The 21074-nt window shown below is 39.2% G+C and overlaps 1 protein-coding gene across 2 annotated transcripts in view; it reads left to right on the top strand.

The window, feature by feature from the left end:
• Positions 1 to 21074, top strand: part of LOC140458248 (A disintegrin and metalloproteinase with thrombospondin motifs 20) — a 378126-nt gene that overhangs the window by 230130 nt on the left and 126922 nt on the right. For both annotated transcript variants that reach the window (XM_072552607.1, XM_072552608.1), the window contains 6 exons: positions 804 to 923; positions 1396 to 1503; positions 3221 to 3385; positions 5147 to 5446; positions 6505 to 6666; positions 8345 to 8521. In XM_072552607.1, coding sequence (XP_072408708.1) covers positions 804 to 923; positions 1396 to 1503; positions 3221 to 3385; positions 5147 to 5446; positions 6505 to 6666; positions 8345 to 8521 — 1032 coding nt within the window. The remainder of the gene's footprint in view (positions 1 to 803; positions 924 to 1395; positions 1504 to 3220; positions 3386 to 5146; positions 5447 to 6504; positions 6667 to 8344; positions 8522 to 21074) is intronic.

The raw sequence follows: 21074 nt of genomic DNA, 5'->3' as shown, positions 1-21074 counted from the left end.
CTGCCTCGCAGCACCAGGAACCCGGGTTCAATTCCAGCTTCAGGCAACTGTCTATGTGGAGTTTGCACATTCTCCCCGTGTCTGTGTGGGTTTCCTTCGGGTGCTCCAGTTTCCTCCCATAGTCCAAAGATGTGCAGGTTAGGTGGATTGGCCATGCTAAATTGCCCATAGTGTTCAGGGATGTGTAGGTTAGGTGCATTAGTTAAGGGTAAATGTTGGATAATAGGGTAGGGGTATGAGTCTGGATGGGCTACTCTTTGGAGGGTCGAAGGGCCTGTTTCCACGCTGTAGGGATTCTATTGTATTCTGTAACATTAAGTAGCTCCAAGATGGCATGTTGCTAATGAACGACTGGAACTGAGGCACGCCTAGAGTCAGTAATCCTATGTGTGAATTTAAGTGAGGGTACAATTCTCTGAATCCTTGAGAATACTGTTTGTAATTTACTAGCCTGACAAGTTTATTGATGGAACTGGAAGGTGTAAAAGAAAAATTCAGCAGATGCTAAAAATCTGAAACAAGCAAAGACAATGCTGGAGAAACTTGACAGATCTGGCAGCACCTGTGGAGTTAATATTTCGAGTCTGGTATGATGTCTTCAGGTGTAGAATTGTCACTGAGGCACTAGAACTGTTCTGGGTAACTCTGCAAGACAACGTCTTAAGTTACAGAATATAATATTTATTAAGCAGAATTATTTGTTCACATACATCTGAAAAAAAAATGCATTTTGAACAAGTATTTTTCCTGAATGTATTGTCATATGATAGTCTACTGACCTTTATCCTGTTGCTTTTCACTAGTGTGCTGCTACTTGTGGACATGGATACCAAATGCGTGCAGTGAGGTGTGTAGTAGGTGCTTACGGTGCAGTTATAGATGACAGAGAGTGCAATGCTGCAACTCGTCCAAGGGATAGCCAGGTAAAGGAAAAAAACAAATTCTGTTTCTTCCAATCAGTTACTTTAATGGAAACAGTAAATGTTCTAAACTAAAATGTTACATTTCCTTGAAACTTCAACCATTGTAACAATGAGAGATTTTCAGCTGACTATTGTGCTGTCACCTTTTGGAGTGATTCTCTTTAACAGTTCAACCTACAAATGGCCACAGGCTGTCTAGTCTGTCGCACAAGGTAAAGGCTGTGACTAGGAATTACTCTGTACAATATGTATTAATTTAGCTGCAAATAAACACAGTAAAGATCTTCAAGTAAGTGGAATCCATATGCTTTATTTGTGTTGCATTTAGACAAAGCAAGAATATATTTGCACATATTACTTAAGTATGAAAGTGGCACTCGATAGAATGTTCTCTCCCATGACTTTAAAAAAATCACCCAAAGTTCATCATGCAGTACAGGTTGTTTTTGTGTTTTGACAAAATTCTACGCAGGAGTGTGAGATGCCTCCTTGTTTGGAGCCATCGAAGATAGTCACGACCACAAGCCCAGCTGTTCAAAGAGGGATGATGACCCAATGGAGATATGGATCCTGGACTCCTGTAAGTGACTCTATTTTAATAAGAAACTATCACATCTAAGTGAAATGTGAAGAAATACACCTTGGGAGGGCTAAGATAGCAACAGAGTGTGCAATAAATGGCACAACTTGACAGGTGTAATCTAGATCTCCAGAGAAAGTTTACAAAGGAGATATGTAAATCCTTAAGTGTAGCATGACAAATGATTAGGTGTTTGAAAAGGGCACATGGGTTACTTGGGTTTATAAGTAGGGGAAATTGGTACACAGCAAAGAGGGCATGCTAGAATATTATGAAGAACAGCATTAACTTGTATTTATGTAGCACTTCTAATGTCCCAAGGCAATCAATAGGAATGTTGTGAATGAAGATTTGATATCAAATTTGTTAGGAAGATGGGACAAAAGCTTGTTAAAGAACTACATTTCAATGATTTTTAAGAGTTACTTTAAGGAGAATAAAAAATCAGAAAGACATGAGAATTAGAAGGGTGTTCCGTAACTTGGGATTTGGGTAACTGAAGGCTTTGACACCGGCGTTAAAGTAATTAAAATGGAGGGTACTAAAGAGGTAATGATGGCATGTGGGAAAAAGGCACTACATGAATCATGGGTGACTTCAATCTTCATGTAGATAGGGGAAAATCATATTGGCAGAGGTAGCCATGACAAAGAACGCACAGCGTAGATTAGGGACTGTTTCCTAAATCAATATGTTGTAGATACCATAGATCAGGCTTTTTTGGATCTGGCAATGTGTAATGAGGAAGGTTTAATAAATTATCACACAGCAAAAGATCCCCAAGACAGCAGTAAGTATAACACTGTAGAATTTAGCATTTGGTTTGAGATGGTAGTGCTAATATCAGGCTTTCAAAATTAATATTCAGTCAAGTCTGATTCTCATGTTGGTGGAGGGACATTTGCAGGTCTTTATTTTTTCTCATTCAAGGCTTTAGTTATTGGTTTTAGTCCTTTCCTCTTTGGCAGCTTGATTGTTGATGATTAAGAGCAAAGAAAGGATGCCAAGTAAATCCAGTGGCATCACAAGTGGGCGATCTGTACCTACCATTCTGCTGCTAATCAGTATTTACATGCTCATGTATAGCTATCTGTCCATGATGGAAGAGAACAAGCTTTATGGGGCTCCAGTTCAGCAGAGAGATGTGGAGAAAGCTGTACCATGTGCTCAACACAAATCTGTAGTTAAATTACATACATGATAAGCATTGCTGCGTTTTAACAGGTGCCCTTTTATGCCTGCTGTTTCTTGCAAGGTACCTCCAAGTTACTGCAATCTCCTATCCAGACAGGCATCAGATAGCTAATGCAATTTCCACTGCTGCCTCTCAACAACTGGTTCACAATATTTCTATATGATCTGCAGTGGAACTCCAGATGTTTTGATGTGAATGTAGCAGTGCTCTACTTAGAAGAATAGATTAAACACTAGTAAAATTTAAGGGCCACTTTAAATAAATGATTCAGACTGTTCCAGTTTTATTGAGTTCCCTATTTCTGTTTTAAACATTGCGAACATACATTATAGTTGACATTATGCATTCTTGTGAAGTTTATGTGCCTCGCCTAGTTTAAATTGTGAAGTTTTAAATTTAACATGTAATATGTGGAAATTTGTGTTTATATTTCCCTGGTGTTCCTTCTTGCCATTGTTGAAAATGTGAACGGTCATTATAAGAGTGAAACAATTTGATTTTTAAAGCTTGTTATTGTTGTAGTGCTCAGTTACCTGTGGGAAAGGAGCACGTGCTCGCTACGTCAGCTGCAGAGATGCTCAAGGCGGCATTGCCGATGAATCTTTCTGTGCCCACTTGCCTCGCCCTCCTGAGACAATGACGTGCGTCAGTCCCTGTGGACAATGGCATGCTGGGGAATGGTCACCCGTAAGTGCTCCATCTTCTGCTATGAGAGAACTTTAGTGTTAGAAAACCATGACCTTTTATTCAAAACACTACCACATAAATACTCATGACAAATTGAATGGGAGTCCACATTCGCATGGAGGAGGATTTGTTCACATTGAATTCTGGCTGGGGTGGGGGGGATGTGGTGGAAGCCACATTGTTATTACCTTAACTCTGACACCACCCTCTTTGGGGGAGAGAACACACAAACTCCAGATGGCTTTTTTTTTCTCAACTTTACCTTTTTTGTAATAAATGGTTTGAGGAAACCTTATCTTACAGTGCAGAATATTTTTTTTCTCTCCTTTATACAAGAAGAGACATAGAATTAAGCCTGGGAACTGTAGACTAACCAACCTAACATTAGTGATTGGAAAGTACTGGAATCTATCCCAAAAGATCAAAATCATCTGAAAACAAATGCAAGGTAGAAAAATAGTAAATATGTAACCCAAAAGGCTAGCTTATCATTAATCAACCTGTTGGTATCCTTTTGAAGAGGTAATAGAAAATGTAGACGTGGAAAATGTTCAGTCCAACAACGGCATTTCCAAATCATGGACAATGTGATATACTTTGATTTGAAAAAGTCTCTGATAAGCTACCACATGGTCAATTCAAGATAAAGGTTAAGGCATGTGGCATAAAGGGCAAGGAATTGGATGCATAGCAAATGTAGCTAAAGAAATAAGAAGAGTTGGAGTAAAGGATAGTTTTCCATATTAGGAAAAGGTTGAAAGTGAAGTTACCCAAGGATAAGTGCTGGAACCACTGTTATTCCAAATGTCTGGAGCTTGACAATAAGCGAGTCAGTATCAATATTTGAAGGTAATCCCAAACTGGGACATAGAGTTAACATTGAAGAAGGATTCAGCAAAATTGAAGAGGTCATTAGAAGACTCGCAAACTCATCAGTTGGGTAGGTAATAAACTTTAACATAAAAGAAGAGGCCGTAGTTTTATTTTTTCCATGAAAATATATCACCTATGTCTCCAAAATACTGAATGGAGTAGAAGAGCAAAGGGTTATTGATGTATAGATGAATAAATCTTCAAAAGCAGCATCTCAGGTCAGCAAATGAATTTAAAAAGCTAACCAGCCCCTGAGATGCAATTAAAGGGATATAGAACCCAAGACTAATCAATCTATGTTAAACCTTCAGGCACTTCACCTGACGAAGAAGCAGTGCTCCAAAAGCTTGTAATTTTAACTAAATCTGTTGGTCTATAACCTGGTGTCGTGTGACTTCTGACTTTGTCCGCACCATCCAACACCTGCATCTCCACAATATTTGAAACCTGTTAGGCTGTGTCTGGTGTGCTAAGTGTAGATCTGGTTTTCATACCTTAAAATGGACGATAGTGCCTTGTAGCAGGAGCAAGAAATGTTGACAAGAATTGAGCCAGAGTTGAATTTGGGCTTTTTCCTTTTATGAAAGAAAAGTTCCAGTAGAGACTTAATGTATTTTAGAACTTAACTTGAAATCCCTACTGTGTGGAAACAGGCCCTTCAGCCCAACAAGTCCACACTGATCCTCCAAAGAGTAACCCACCCAGACCCATTCCCCTACCGTATTACTCTGCATTTATCCCTAACTAATATATTTTAAAATCATTTTAAAATAATACATGGTTGGGTAGATAGTTGTGGAGACATCTTTCTGGCCATTAAGGGAGCTACATGCTCTTTGTAAATGGGACTAACATTGACAATTCCTTGTTTGTTTCTTTTCCCTGCAGTGTTCTGTCAGTTGTGGTTCTGGGAGGGTCACTCGTCAGGTTGTTTGCACTAGCTACCACCATCAAATCACGATCACGGACGAGAGTGACTGCAATGCCATAGGGAAACCGCCTCAGGAGCAAGAATGCAGTATGCCCCCGTGCCCCCCGACGTATCACCAACATGACTACCCTGCACAGTTCCCACAGCGCGATTATCCACAAACCCATGCGGACTATCCCTCCCAGGACGTGGCTGGTCAGAATACGTGGAACAACCCATCACGGGGGAGTCAGTGGCGGACAGGACCTTGGGGAGCAGTAAGTGATGTACACAGTTTAAAGATCGTTTGTTGAATAGCCAACTACCAGTTCCTTTTTTTTTGAAACAAGGACAGTTCAGAAGAATTGAAAATTTCATAACTGAGATTGTTGGGGATTGGTATTAATGATTACACAAACGCAGGAGGTCAATAGAGTTAAGATACCAATCAACTGTGCCCTAAACGTGTTGATGGGGCAATCTCAGAGAGCTGAGTGTTCTTTTACTGTCCCTGTGTAAATGGACACTACTACAAAAGGATATGAGTACAAGTCCTTCAGTTGTAAAGTGTCCTTCAAAGCTGGATGAGCACAAATATTGTCAGGCCCTCTCTTCAAAATATAAAGTGATTCGAAAAGGGATTTAAATAAAGCTTGTAGAAATGTATAGAGCCTTAAGGAAAAAAAGAAAAGATTTTCAACAGCGAAACCATCTGTTGGAAAACTCTTGACCTATCCTGAATATCCTATTCACAGCTTCAGGCCAGAGCTGGCTCCCTGTCCGTAATATCTCCAAATGTGGCTTAATGCCAGCTTTCGATTGATGATGCTTTTGTGCAATTCTTTGGAATGTGCAACACAGATATAAGTTCTTATGGCTGCCATTCATCCTTTTCCAATCTGCTGTGTGTTAACCAATGAGCTGAACAGGTTTTTAAAGATGATAAAACATATTCATCTCTATTTTCTAAGACAACTTTGCTGCCTGTGCCCATTTACATCAAAGGAGTAATTAGCTGACTTGGTAGTAACCATGAGAAGCCTCACCTATGAATCTGGAATTCCTGAGGTGCATTGCTGTGTATTCTTTGAATGAAAAGTCATGGGTGTCCTTCACCACCCTGCTATGATTCGCAGATTAGTGCTAAACCTCTCATCACCCAAACACAAAAAATGGCATCCTCATTGTTCCTAAAACACCTACATGCAGATCAGAAATCTTTAGGCCATTTAGAGTAAGAATCCATGTGTTGTCGAAAAGAGCTCAATCATTGATTTAGGATCATAAAGCTGTCTTAGTTTTTCAAAGTGACTTATTGACCAACAAACTGTTTTAGTGCTCGAGCACTTGCACAGGTGGATTTCAGCGACGGGTCGTCGTCTGCCAAGATGCAGAAGGACGGCCTGCCAACAACTGTGATGAAAGAGTGAAGCCAGCAGAGACCAGGCACTGCGATGCTGGAACATGTCCTCATTGGAATTATGGCAACTGGGGTGAGGTACGCCGTCCAAGAAGCGAATAACATTTTCTAGAAATTACTCGATGTCTCAACATTAACGTCATTGTATTCCAAGTCATTTCAGCTTTTTGTTGAAGTATTTGTTTAGCAGTCACACAACACCAGGTTATAGTTTGGCAGGTTTATTTGAAATCACAAGCTTTCAGAGTGTTGCTCCTACATCAGGTGATTTCCAATAAATCTGCTGAACTATAACCTGGTGTTGTGTGACTTCTGACTTTGTCCACCCCAGTCCAACACCAGCACCTTTTTATTGTTGTGTCGCCATAGTCTTACCAGACCATAGGGACAGCTCTCTCATTAGAGAGAAGCGACTGGTGGTGATTTAACCTGAGGGCCACCAGACCTCAGGTGAGGGAAGAGATTGAGAAGGAGAGTCCTTTCTGGTAACCTTATACTGGTGATGGGAATTAAACCCACACTGCTAGCATCACACTGTTCTGCAAACCAACGGTTCCACATCAAGAAATATTTGTTATGATTGGTTTAAATTTTCTGAGTTACAGAACAGAAGTGGTCTCAATTGGCACTTAATTATCCTAAATATTATCCTTGTGCTCCACCCTTGTATTTGGCACTAGTCATCAAGTGGTTAAAGCAATGGACTAGAAATTAGTCAAAGTTTTGCTATATCAGCTCAACTAGTTACTATGTTTGGCTGTTCACTGACCAAATCATTCCCCTCTGCATTTAGGAAAACACTAACTGTTCCAACAGACTTTCTAATCAGTTCATACATTCATAACATTTGTGTATGACTTTTCCTTTTCAGCAGATGTTTGTAAGCAAACCAGAAGGGTTACTTAAAAAAAATCTCACTTTGAGTGGTATCACCTACTTCCTTTTCTGTTGATGGCATTGATATCCTCTTCAGTGAAAACCTTCTATATTACGAGAGCAAATATCCTGGTATGGATACGCATTAGTCCTAATTTTTTCAGAGTAAACATTTTAAAATTGCTGGCTTTTGCAATTATGAAGTTGGCTTCCGAATGCAGAATGCAGATTGAAGCTATTTAACTAAACTTTGGGCCTTTGTTTAGTTCCGACCTTTTTGACCAAGTTTTAAGTGATTAATCCTCATATCTCCTTATGTGGCTCATGTCAAACCTTCTTCTAAGCAACATTCTTGTCAAAGGACTTAATTGGTGGAAGGGTCGCTGGACCCAAAACATTAACTCTGATTTCTCTCCATGGATGCGACTAGACCTGTTGTTTTTTGTTTCTGATCTTCAGCATCCATGGTTCTTTTGGTTTTTATTTTGACTTAATTGGACTTTACAGACGTTAAATGTGCTATTTAAGTGCAGCATGTGTTGTTGTGAATGATCCTGCTTTGTGTGAACCAGCCTAATAGCAATCTTTTCACATCTTGGATAAAGACCTGATTTGATGATTACAATATGTTTCTGACAAGTAAGTCCAAAAATAGATAAAGCTGCTGAATCTGCAACCAAATCATACAGATAGAAAGATACCAGTGACCGAGTAAAATCTTTAGCTTATTGAAGTCCACTAAAGATCAACACAAACAACAAGTTGTGGATGCAGCCTATTGAGCTAAGCTATGCACTTGAGATCAAGTCCCAGTTAAGCACAACTCCCAGTTAACCTATTGTTTACCCTGTTCTAATAATGGTTTTTGATTCTCATGCAGTGTACACAACCATGTGATGGTGGGACAAGAACAAGGCTGGTCATCTGCCAACTGCCAAATGGTCAAAGACTGAATGACCAAAACTGTGACATCTTGGAAAAGCCTCCAGATAGGGAACAGTGCAACATGCATCCTTGTCCTGGTGGTGTTTTATGGCATCGAGGACCATGGAATTCGGTATGATAGTATTCTTTCTCTTTTTCTCTTGTGATTGTATGTGTCTGCACAGGGTCATAATACTTGTGTGGTCAATTCCAGGGAGCTGTAATTAATTTTGTTTCTGAATGTAACTTAAGTGATAGCTACATAATAATTTTTTTATAAGGAGAAGGGACGGATCAGAAGACCAATTGTTGTCAGGGATACATTCCATGTAGTTGTTACAATTTCAGGTCAAGAGCTCAGATGGTGCTTTATGATAAATAAAAGGCATTATTAAAGTTCTGTTCAACAAAAGCCTTTGGAAAAATTGGCTTCAATGGTCACTTATCTCTAATTATAAAACTAAATAGTAGTCTGGTTTTAGATATAGAATGGAAACATTTTTATATTGGAAAAAATAATGATAATGTATAATTTGTTTTCCTTTGGTTTTACTTGGTTAATGGTTGCCCTATAAACACCATTAATGATTTGTAAATTTGTGTATAGGGAGCTCTTTTTAATAGCAGCAGATTATAACTGCAACTTATGAAAACCAGATCATTTGTATAATAGAAAGTGTAATTTTGTACAGTTTGTATCTTTAATGATTGTTTTAATCATGAATGCAAGGATGGAACTTTTTGTTATGCACATTTTTTAATGCTATCTTTCTGACGGGTGCTGTTAATATCCACAGACACAAATTTTTGGGTCTGTCTGCAATTAAGTCAACAAAAACCCAAATTGCACATTGAAAATAATGTGGGACTTGCTGTAATAAACCCTTCTCTCATTTCAGAATCCAGTGCAATGTAAAAGAAAAGCAAATTGTATGTGGATGGCAGAATATTATTAAAGTAACTTAGCTCTGCTACCTTTATATATATATATATATATATATATAAAATACTTTCACATAGAAGATGAGTATTTATCTCATTACTGCAGGACTCTGTTAAGCTCACCTAACAGTTGGATTCCCTTCATTGGGCCTTTCTCTTGCTGGGAATCTCCAGTCATAGTTGGTGGATGCTCCAATTAGTATCAGAGGAAAAAAAGGACAATATTCTAAGGTTTAAAAAGGCAGAAGTAAGAAGACTATGAGCTATCACAGGTATTAATGTTGTATCCTGATTAGGGCACACTACTTGATGCATTGAATCAAAGAAAATCCAATTGGGCATTATTGGGACTATTCTTTGTTTCTTTGAAAATAACTTGGTGACTGCAAGTTTCATTGCAGTTACATGTTTGTAGCCATTTATAGATTATTACCTCTAAACACGTTGCTTCCAGTGCAATAAAACAAATGGGAAAGTACCTCCATTCATTTGTGATGATGCAGCTATTGTTGCTTCACTTGTGGCCAGCATTGCAAAAGATCTTAGCCATATGTTTGGTGCTACCTGTCCTCAGTGAGCTCAGCAGATGCTTACAGTCCCTGCAAAACATGGGGAGCTGCTTATTCCGCTAAACTAATAAAAATGTTGTAAAACCCTTTATTTCCAGTTCCACCTTTTAAGATGTGTAGGTCAATAACCAATGTTGCATGTCGAAAATATGCGAGCAGTTGGGTATGTTGTAGTCACTCATTTGTCTTGTTGGTTACATTGGTAAAGCTTCTCTGAGCTCTAGCTGTGGCAAGCTGTAGAATTCTCTCATTGGCAACTTGACATGTAATCTTGGTGGCTGGTGTGTCATTACCTGAACAATATTGTCAAATAAAATGCATTTTGAAAATGCTTTAGCCTTGCTGTAATTGATATTAATGAATGAACTATATTTTTAAATCAAGTATTCATATTTTCATTTTAATCTTTAAATTCCTGGTCATTCCCTACTCTGTCAATCTGATCCTTTCTGAGCATCTCTTTGTTCAATCAGTCTTATGTTAATTTCTGATTGATAAGTTCTCCAGTCCTTCAATAAACCCCTGTGTCCTCACAAGAACAGAATTGCCATCCTCATCAGAAGACATTGTAGTCTGCTTGTATTTTGATGAGAAAAGCCTTTTTTTTTGTGGAAATTGAGAACTCCGTTTTAAAATAGCAAGACAGGATATGGTAAAAACTAACCTGACCATTGTGAAAGGCAAGAGGGACTTGCACTCTCCTCTTAAATGAAGGAAGAAACATAGTTACATTCAGCAGCCGGAGAGATCTTCAGAGGGTTGGAAAAATTTAGTAAAGACTGTCCATAGTTTTATGCACTGACCTTTAGTTATTTGAACTCAAGTGGGATATAGTGCATTTTGTTTTCTCACAGGCATCATTTTCTTAAGAGTTTTAACCAACCTTCCTAATTTTTTTTGTGTACAGACATGACACAGATTAAATCACTGCAACTCTTATATTTGATGAATACTCTGTGATACTCTGTGGCCCTTGATGAAACAAGATAGTAACAAAATGCAGTTCTATAAAGACCCTTTAATTTTAAGCTTTGTTTTGTTGTTAAAGTAAAAGTAATTGAAGAAGACACATTAACCACTAGTTTCATGTTCAAGTAGCCAACTAAAGCTATTTTCCCTGTCAATAGTAGTTTGCAAATAATACCTATTTGTTGATTCATCAAATGCAATTTCCATTTGGATTTGCTTTTTTTGTCAGTGTTTCCGGTTTCTCCAGATAAACACAGCATCCTCGCTGTTTGCTAACAGTTACGTGTTCACTATACAAATCTATTTTTTGTTGGCCTCTGCTGCTACTCGCATATTCTCAATTATCTGTTACTTGTAAATTGTGATGCATGATCTGCCTTACATATTCTGAGCAGGACCTCCATTGGTAAGCCCACCTTTGCCCATCTAAAATAATCAGTAGGTTAAAATGAATGGGTTGCAGCAAATGCTGTATCATCAGTGCTGAAGACACTTAATTTACTTTTTTAAAAAGTGTATTTATTTTTTGCATTCTTTCAGTCACAATATTTATTTTAGATGACATATGGAAAGTAACTACTTTGTTCTTATGTTCAAACTGTAAAATATTAAAGAGTACAATGTTGTAGAACCCATCTGGTGTTTTTATTATGGTGCAAACAATTCAAACCTTTTGATATGTCATTTCTTGAAACTATTTTCAGTAGACTGTGGACTGTTTACTGACCAATGGCTTGTTCTGTCCTTCAGGTAGAGGGAACCGAGTAAGTAGTTGTTCTTTCAAAGTATTTTGATTACGGCATCTAGGGTGAATAATTCCACTTTATGAAGTTCCTTTTGCTTATGAGTTCTTCCTTCATTCCCTATATGCACCCTTTTTATGCATCAGAGGTCAAGCCCATCAATTTCTCCATAACCTCCTTACTGGCTGCTGAATTAGGTGAGGCTGTTGATGAAAACCACATAATTATTCAAGTTCTTCACTAATCAGCACCTTCACTTCCTTACCTGTGATTGTACAAACTAATGAAAACCCAAGAAAAAAAAGAGTTGGTTCTTCAAGATTACCATACTGTTATGGACCAGACCAGATTCCCTCAAAATATTTTAAGAAGGTAACTCAAACCCAAACTTTTTCTTATTTTAAAGGCACATATAAAGTACTATGTCCCAGATGCAATTTGACTGGTCAGACTACTCGATGTTACAAAATTTATTCAAACGCTATAGTTAAAATACAGCAAAAGAAAGGAGAACTTAGAATAACAACACTATTGGAAAACTTAACAGAATAATAGATATAGTAACTATTACTAATTAACTGTTCCAGCAAACTAACATCCCATACACTTTGGCAAAAAGACAACTTCAGAAAAAGCAGATTTTGTCTTACTCACAATCCAGCAGCCTAGGAAGAGGGCCCTCAGCTTTTGGCTGTAATCGAGAGAGGGAGAAATAACTTGCACTTCTTCAAACCCACAACACCAACTGCTTAAAGCTAAATCTAAAGTCGTTTTGAAAAAACTAGACATCCTGATCTGTGAGAGCTTAATCACACCCACTCAGGCTGCTTCTATAGTTCTAATTTGTTATTAAAAGTCCCAAGGTCTCACAAGTTGTTTAGCTTCTCATAGATTGCTCAGCACATATTCTCCCAAACACGCTGTAAAAGAAACCAGGACGAAACATACCTCTTAAAGTCACAGATTTTCTGAACGTACACAAAGGAACACTTACTGACACAAGAGTGAAATCAGGAGGTATACACCTGTAATGTTTTACTCCACGAATACACCTGTTGGACATAATGACGAGTTTCGGATTCTCCCCACACCACTGGCTGTCAGAGATAGAACAGCAGTAAATGTTGCAATAGGCAACACCTTGTGGCATGCCTTTCTTATGTTTTTTTCATACAGTAATTAGAAATGTTGCTTGCTGTTGCTCTGACAGCTTGCTTAAGATGTGCTAGCTTCTACATCAACTCATGAATTCTTTGCCAAGTGACATTCTGAGCTGCTGCCTCTGGGACAGGACCCCAGAGTGCACAACAAGCCATTCCTTTCATACAGTGATAACCTTACTGTAAAATTTGAGTTTGTCTCCTGAGTCTCCCCATTCGCCAACAATATAATTTGGATTTCTGAAATGTAAATAATCTAGTTCACTGTGACTCCCATGGAGTTATTTTTCTGTGGCTCTATAAATGGAGGCCAACTACAAATGCTATCGTTTTAACAGACAGATATTGTAGATGTGCTTTGTCGGCTTGTATTGCAAATCTGACTTTCTGGTAGGACCAGATTGCTGACCATCGGGTTGCGTTGGTGATCACGCTTGCATAGGTACTGTAAGTTCTGGGTCTCATTGTCCATCCCACCGTTTTCCACTCCAAACCTAACAGGGATTCCTGCAGGACATGAGTGGAAATTTGGGTAGCAGCAGATTATGTACAATAATTGTACCCCAAAAGTCAGTCAATTGGTCAGAAGGGTTTGTTGTGAGTCACTCTCAGAACCAGCGGGCAGGGGATGGCCAAGATTTCTATGTGGGGCTCAGAGGAACATTCCTGTTCTTCCTGGTCCACGAAAACATGAAACATGCTCTTCGAACATACTGCTGAGACATCCTCTAGCCTACAATGCAGCTGCACGCAGGGTTTGAACTGGTAGGGAAACCGTCACTGCTTCCTCACCAGATCTCCAGATGAGATAGCAGATTAATTCTCCCCCCACTCCCTCAGCCGGTGAAGGCCAATTTATTTATTTAACGTGGACCTGACTGGTTTGGAATGAGTATCCTTTCTGTCTGCTTTCATCCTTATTGCCTTCCTGGACTGAACTAAGTGTCTCAGCCAGCATCCGATTTGGAATTGTTCTCACTCTCTCCAATGAACCGCAAACCAAGATGCGGTTAGCTGCAGCTAATTGCAAATTAACAAATGACGGCAACAAATTATCTTGCTGTGGCCTGCCTGAGTGAGGATTGAGTCACTCTTTAATTCAAGGTGTAGAATGACAAAGTGAAACCCCTTACAGAATCAGTGCCAAGGAAATTGTCTTCACTAATAACAGCCTGAATAAGGAAACCCGTCTCCGTTAATAGGAACTGACTTACGAAATCCAGAAAAGTCATGGCGTCAGGGGAACTTCTATTTCATTTATAACTGGGGCAGAAGGGTCAACTGGAAAGTTGGACTGACCTGGCAATATTTAGGAAAATATGGTATTTGTAAGTTTGCCTTCAATTAGATCATCTACTTTGGTGTGTTATCAATTAAATGTTTTTTTGATGTAAACCGAGAGAGGCCAGTACTCCATGAGTATGGCTGGGAATTTGATATGTAATGCTTTTCAAATAAGATGAATGCTGAGAAAATCACTCTGCACCATGACAGAGACATTGCCTGAAACATTTGTTCACCTTTAGATCTTTTAAGATGGCTGTCTTATTTTGTTCTTAACAGCATGCAAAACAGAATGACTGACAGCAGCATATTAACAGAGCTCTGCATTCTATATGTTCAGGAAGGCCTCTCTCACCTTCACATAGCCACTGTCAGTCTGTCTCACTCACTCTAATATTGGGATTGATTTTAATTGGAGGGACAAGCGAGGTGGTGAAAACGCCCCATCCCCCCCTCCACCCTTCCTCCTGCTGTGGGGAGGTCATCTTGAGGCCTAGCGCAGAAACAGAAAGTGCTGCAGAAACCCACCATGTCTGGCAGGAAACAGAGTTAACGGTTTGAATCGTGTTGGAAGATGAAGCCCGAACTTTCTTGGAATGATTGAGGGCAGTCTCCCTCCTGATCCCCACAGCGGGGCTGGAGGGCAGGAGCAAGATTTGGGCCAGGACGCGACGCAACGTAGCGTTGCTTAGCAGCACCATAGCTGTCAATGCCTCGCAAGCACAGATTGCAGCCTGTGTTGGTCACCCTGGTAACCATGGTTCAGCTTGAAAGTCCCTCATCCTCTCCAAATGCCTCCTCTTCCTCAACGTGTAGTCTCCGGAGAGCCTCTCAAACATCAGTTAAAATATGGCAGTTTCGATCTTACTGGAGGGCCATGGTTTTTAGATCTAAATCAGGCCCCACTCATGGAGTTTCGGCTAACATTCCATTCAGAGAAGATAAAATGGCGCTGGCTGGGTTAGACTGGGACAATTTTGATCCTTTACACATTTCACATTTACTATTAACCCTGCTATCCACTGGGTTGTTAACATTTTAAAACAACCTACATCAGCCCAATGCCATTGCTTTATTTACCTTTCTGCTTAAATGCTATTATCGAAATCATAAAATGGGAGCAGATAGAAGGAGATTGTTGAGCCATCAAGTCTGTGTCCACTCTCTGCAAGGTTAAATTAATACATTCCCTTCTCCTGCCCTTTTCCTATAGTCCTGAAATATCGTTCCCCTCAGGTACTTATTCTTCAATTTCTTTTTGGAAGTCCAAGCAGAAGCTAACTCTATCGCACTTTCTGCATAAAAATGTTTCCTCATGTTGCTGCTGGTCCTGTAGCCAATCATATTAAAATGGCCTCCTCTGGCTCTTTCACCAATGGGAGTGATTTCTCATGATTTACTCTGCCTGCACCTCCCTGATTTTGAGCACCTCTGTTAAAGCATTCTCTAAAGAGATCGATCTTAGCTTCTTCAAATATCTACATAACTGAACTCCATCATTCTTGGAAACAAAACTCGTGGAAATATGTTTTGCGCCTCTTAGAGGCTTTTGCATCCTTTCCAAAATGAATTGCCCTGAATTTGACACAATGCACCCCTTAAGGTTGAGCCACTGTTTTATTAAGATTTATTGCAGCATCTGTATGCTTTCTCAACCTGCCCAACATCCTTAGTTGCTGCACTCCATGTAGGATTGTATCCTTTGTTTTATATTGCTTCTCCTAGATCTTCCTGCCAAAATGTATCATGTCACACTTACTGTATTAAATTTTAACTGCCACTTATCCCCCATTCCATCAACCTGTTGGTCTTCGCTTACTGTCCATCAATATCCTCCTTACATATAGTAACAGCTCCAATTTTGTGTCATCTCTATGTTGAAATTGTTCACCCAAGTTTAGGTCGTTAACATCAAGAGAAGCAGTGATCCTGCTACTAACCCCTCAACATTTTATCAAATACAACAGATCGACTGATTACTCTGCTCATCTCTCTCTGTGGCCTGACTGAAAACCTGAATGCAGTTTTGATTGAAATGATTTTCTGTTTACCAGTAAAGTAACTTATGGTTGGCCAAGTCACTGTTAATTTTCCCTGGATTTTTGTTACTAAGTCCATTAAGGTGAAATTCTCTGATCTGTTCTGTTGTGTTTACGTTTACATCCTGATTTAACTAAGACTGGAACAGTTTTTCAGTATCAATCCTACATCTGAAAGAAGTTTGGAACATTATGGCGAGTACCTCCTCATGTTCCTCCCTAATTTTCCACTGTGCTTTCGGATGGTGACTTATAAACTTTAGGGTCACATATCCTCTCCAAATGCCTCCTCTTCCTCATTTTGTAGGCCACCGATATCTCAATTACCTCCTCTTTCATCATATCTTTGGTTGCTCCTTGGTAAAGTGAGATGAACTTTAGTTTGGGTATATAAAATTCAAGTAAGCAATTTGAAAAGAGCCGTTCTCTTTAAAACACACACCGTTCATGAATTAGCCCATGTATACGAATATGCTTCAAAACCTGTTCAGATAAAATGAGCTTACTTTGTAAAGCATAGCTCATGTATTCCAAGAGTATTTGATGAATAGCAGATGCAAATATGTCAACATAGTTTTTTTCACTTCTGTAAAATTTAAATGAGATGCTTGACCATCTGGGATTGCCGCATTGAGCTGACCATACACAAGACTCCAGTAATGTGTCTGTACAGGAGTGCGTGACACTGCATTAATGTTGATATGGTTGTCGAATTACATCATCCTGAAACTGGGAAAAACTTGTGTAAACTACGTTTAATGAAAAACATATATAATTTATTATCAAAATATTAGTGTTCCATAAAATCATGAGGTAAATTACCTAGATTTTGAAAATACCTCTTGTAAATAGATCATCTCTAATGTCGAAGCCTAAAGTGATGATAATGCTCATAGCTCACAATATTGACTGATTTCCTTTCCTTTCCTGAATTAATCATTTTCCAAGAGTCCTACCATTGGCAGGCATGCCTTCAGAAGCTGGGCTCTGTGCTCTGGAATTCCCTTGGAAAAAGTTCTCTACTTTCTTCTCCTCCTTTTGCAATCGTTCCTAAAGCCCACTGTGTGAGCAGACCTTTTCTCTTGCCTCCTAATTGCTGTTGCTTTTGTTCAGCATCAGTTTTTGTCTGAATGAACCTCTGTGACGTTGCTTGGACTTTCTCCCACGTGAAAAAGGAGTTTGAAGGTATAGTGATAATTGCTGTCATTTTCCTTTCTGGCCTTGTCTGTTCCAGATCATGCATTTGCCCTCCCAGCCATGAGGGGAACTTAAATGGATGGCTGTTGGTGTGGAGCATAGAAGGAAAATAAAGATCGGGATGTGTCAGGTTTCAATGGGGAGGTGATGGCCTAGTGGCATTATCACCAGACTGTTAATTCAGTGACCCAGATAATGTTCTGGGGACCCAGATTCAAATCCAGCCAAATTTTAACTTCACTTGAAAAAAAACTCTGGAATTAACAGTCTAATGATGGCCAAGACTCACTTGTCGGAAACTGTTGTCCTTACCTGGTCTGGCCTACACAAGACTCTAGACCCACAGCAATGTGGTTGATTTGTAACTGCCCTCTGAGCAACTAGCAATGGGCAATAAATGCTGATCTAGCCCCAGCAATGCCCTCATCCTGTGAATGAATAAGAAAAGTGCACAGCAATGTCATCATCTATTTATCAATCATCTATTTGAATCATGATAGTGACTGAAATATCTCAGCTAGGCCACTAGGATGCCCACCACTCCCCTGCTCGCAGTCGATTAATGACTCTGAAATCTTCCACATCCACCTAAGAAGACAGGTTCATTCCTCATCAGAATGATAGACTCTCAAACCATCTCATCATCAGGAGAGTAAACATTTTTTCAGGGCGAGGATAAATCTGAAGAATATTCTGTCAACCTCACTCAAGCCGTTACCTCAACAGTTGCAATGGTAGAAGACTAAGTGAGTAGTGTTCTTACCTCTGAGCCAGCTGTTCCAGGTTCAAGTCCCACCTCTTGCAGTGGTGTGTCATAACGTCTCTCAACAGGTTGATTTGAAAATATTCTAGAAGCCTACCAGCCCAGAAAACACTGTGTTCCAAAGGAAACCTAAAAGATCACAGGAAAACAGTTTCCAAGAAGTGTGGAAGTGATTTTATTTCCCAGTGTGGTATGGTTGTCTCTCAGACAAAGGATATAGTTTAGGTGTATTTTCAAACATATTGAGTGTCTGAGTTGTCTGAAAAATGGCTGTCAGTTAAGTGACATTTTGTAATCATATGTTTTATGGTAATTTTAAAATTGTGATTCCTTTTTAGTTTGAATGCCATTCATGTTGTTCTCCAGCCATTTCACTCTAGTGGCAGCTGTTAAATAAGCCCAGCCTTTTCCCCTTGCACTTCAGTTGACATTTTGACCTCACTGGAATTAACTTCTTCGAAGATACAAGATGGCCGGCAATAAATAATGAAATAGAGGATTCTACCTTCCACTGAGCAATCAGAAATAATGATTAATCATCAAAATTTGAACTTGGAGATTAACTTTGATATTTTAAAAAGTGTCTTGAATTAACTAAAATGTGCATTATGCTGTTGGCTATTTCTTACTGTTTGACCTTGATTAATGACCTTATTCCCACTTCTGACAATAGAGTGGATGTATTTCCTGATGATTTCACAATATTTTGCACCACTTGCAACTCTTCAGATACTGAAGCATTCAGTGTGATCTGAACAGCAGGCTTGGGCTGATATGTGACAAATTGCACTCCTTGCCACTCAAGTGCTAGGCCATAACCATCTCCAAATAAAGAGAAAATGACCATTCTTGCCACATATCTTTGCTAAGTGAAGCTAAATCAATCAATCTTCCTTCATTCATCAGTGAGTCGTCCACATTGTGAAATGCTTTCAGTGCTCAAAATGTTTCCATGGCCCATTCAGCCGTTGGTCTGGACAACCTTCAACAAAATACCAACAAATGGTCAAACATTCTCCTCTGCTCCTGTCATATTTCATTCAGCCATTTTGTCTTTCTGGCCAATATCTGTTGTTGACAGCATGAAGCAATTTTCTTATGCCTACACAACTCGAGTCAGAGAGGTGTACAACATGAAAACAGACCCTTCGGTCCAACCCGTCCATGCCGACCAGATATCCCAAGAATTCTGTCTTGAGTTTAAGGAGTCTATGAAATCCACTACCTGTTGTCTTTTGGTCATTCCGCAACCAGGTAATTGTTAACAAATATTCCTTGACTGGCTTTTTCTGGACCAGTTGTTTCTTGACTGGTTTGATTTGTCTTACAGTTTGAAGACGATGGAGGTCATTCATGTTCAGACTCAGGCGTGAGAACTCTTGCTTGTGAAGTGTGAATATATAATTTGGTCTGCCTTCTGATTCCTCATGTATTGATCAGTTGTTGTAATGTACCTTAAATGTCAAGTGGGTAAACCTCCTGGACATCTAGGGGCACTTTGTAAACGGTATGTTTTCAACCATAGTTCTCTATCTGCTAATATAGTGACATTCTTCACTACACCAAGCTTGAAATTGGTGAGATACCCATGGACATGACTATCCTCTTTCCTAAATGTTGGGGCTGGATCACTTGATTCCCTTCAGAACGCTTTAGGCTTTCTTCCCTTGTTAAGTTATCCCATGAACCTCTTCGTATGAGTAGTTATCTGACTTCTTGCTTTTTGTGACTGCCCTTCAAAGAATTTTCTGGAAGTGACCGATTATTTTTAATACTTGGGCACTGTTCGTACTTGTGTGAAGTTTTCCCATTCCACAGCTAACAAGACTGAGAGTATCTAATGTCGGTTCTGCTCACTATACTGCTTTGTTACATGCATCTTCTTTGGGTAGTACAATTTAAATGGATTCCATTGAGCTCCTGTGATAAAGTTAATGCCCTCCTGTAAGGATTGATCTGTACAACACCGTCCAGTCTTCAGCTTTACTCCCCACCTGTATGGCTTTCTCTAGAATTAAATCATCTTTTCGTTACAACAACCCAACAATAATTCTGTCCCTTTTAAAATATTATTTCTCTAACTTGTAGAGATCATCAACTAAATTATGTATGGATTTCCAATCATGCTGAACCCATCTGTTAAATCTTGTTCTTTCAAGAATTTTACTTGTTGTGAGGTTAAAATTAAAACCCTTCAGAGCTTCTTCAAAAGTATGCTTTACTTTTTTATACCTTAGTGTCCTAAAACACCATAAGCTATAATCTCAATTCTATATAACAGTACATTAACTTGTTCAGCTTCTGACTTAGTGTAATTTGGAAATTATTCTGTATCTTTGTTTTCTCGAAGATGGGTCTTAGGTGTCTTTTTTGCCCCACCTCTGAAATTAAGTCTTCCTGTTAATATTATTTCTGATGCCAGGTCTTCCTGATGTGATTTTTCATTTTCCTTGCTGCGAAGGATTTTAATTTTCAGAAATACCAGTGCTGTTGCTCTGGCTGGTACTGGAGTATTTTCCTGTGCTGTGGTCCAAATGCAGGATTCCCATCTTCTGTAGTTAATATATGTAGCCACGTTTCAAGAGTAAAATGGAGGGGGGGGGGGGGGGGGCTGAATTTTTCGTGGATTTTCTGGATGTATCCCACTATTCATAGACTAAATAAATGATTCCCGTTTCCTTAATGGTTTTATTGAATTAGGTGTAATATTATGAATTGCTGAATTGCACATCATGCAATTTGCAACTGCCTTTGACTAATTCGACAGCTCCAGGAAATTCATAACTCTCCTGCTTCAGCCCATCTCTATCCAAGTTTGCAAGGTTTATTTTCAAATTGATTGGCGATCTTGTTTTGTTAAATCTTGCCAATATGTTTTCTGCTGGAGTATTTAGTCAGCTCTTCCTGCTGCTAACTATCTGCATTACTACTACTGCACGTGATATGACGCAGTTAAGTGAAAGCCACACCACTGCACAGCATATTATATCAGCATTCCTTACCGTTGACTACCATGTAGT

The sequence above is a fragment of the Chiloscyllium punctatum genome, chromosome 32 (genome assembly GCF_047496795.1).
Source record: "Chiloscyllium punctatum isolate Juve2018m chromosome 32, sChiPun1.3, whole genome shotgun sequence".
In the NCBI taxonomy this organism is placed as follows: domain Eukaryota; kingdom Metazoa; phylum Chordata; class Chondrichthyes; order Orectolobiformes; family Hemiscylliidae; genus Chiloscyllium; species Chiloscyllium punctatum.
The sequence above is the reverse complement of the archived record's forward strand: the minus strand, read 5'-3'. Positions and strand labels throughout refer to the sequence as shown.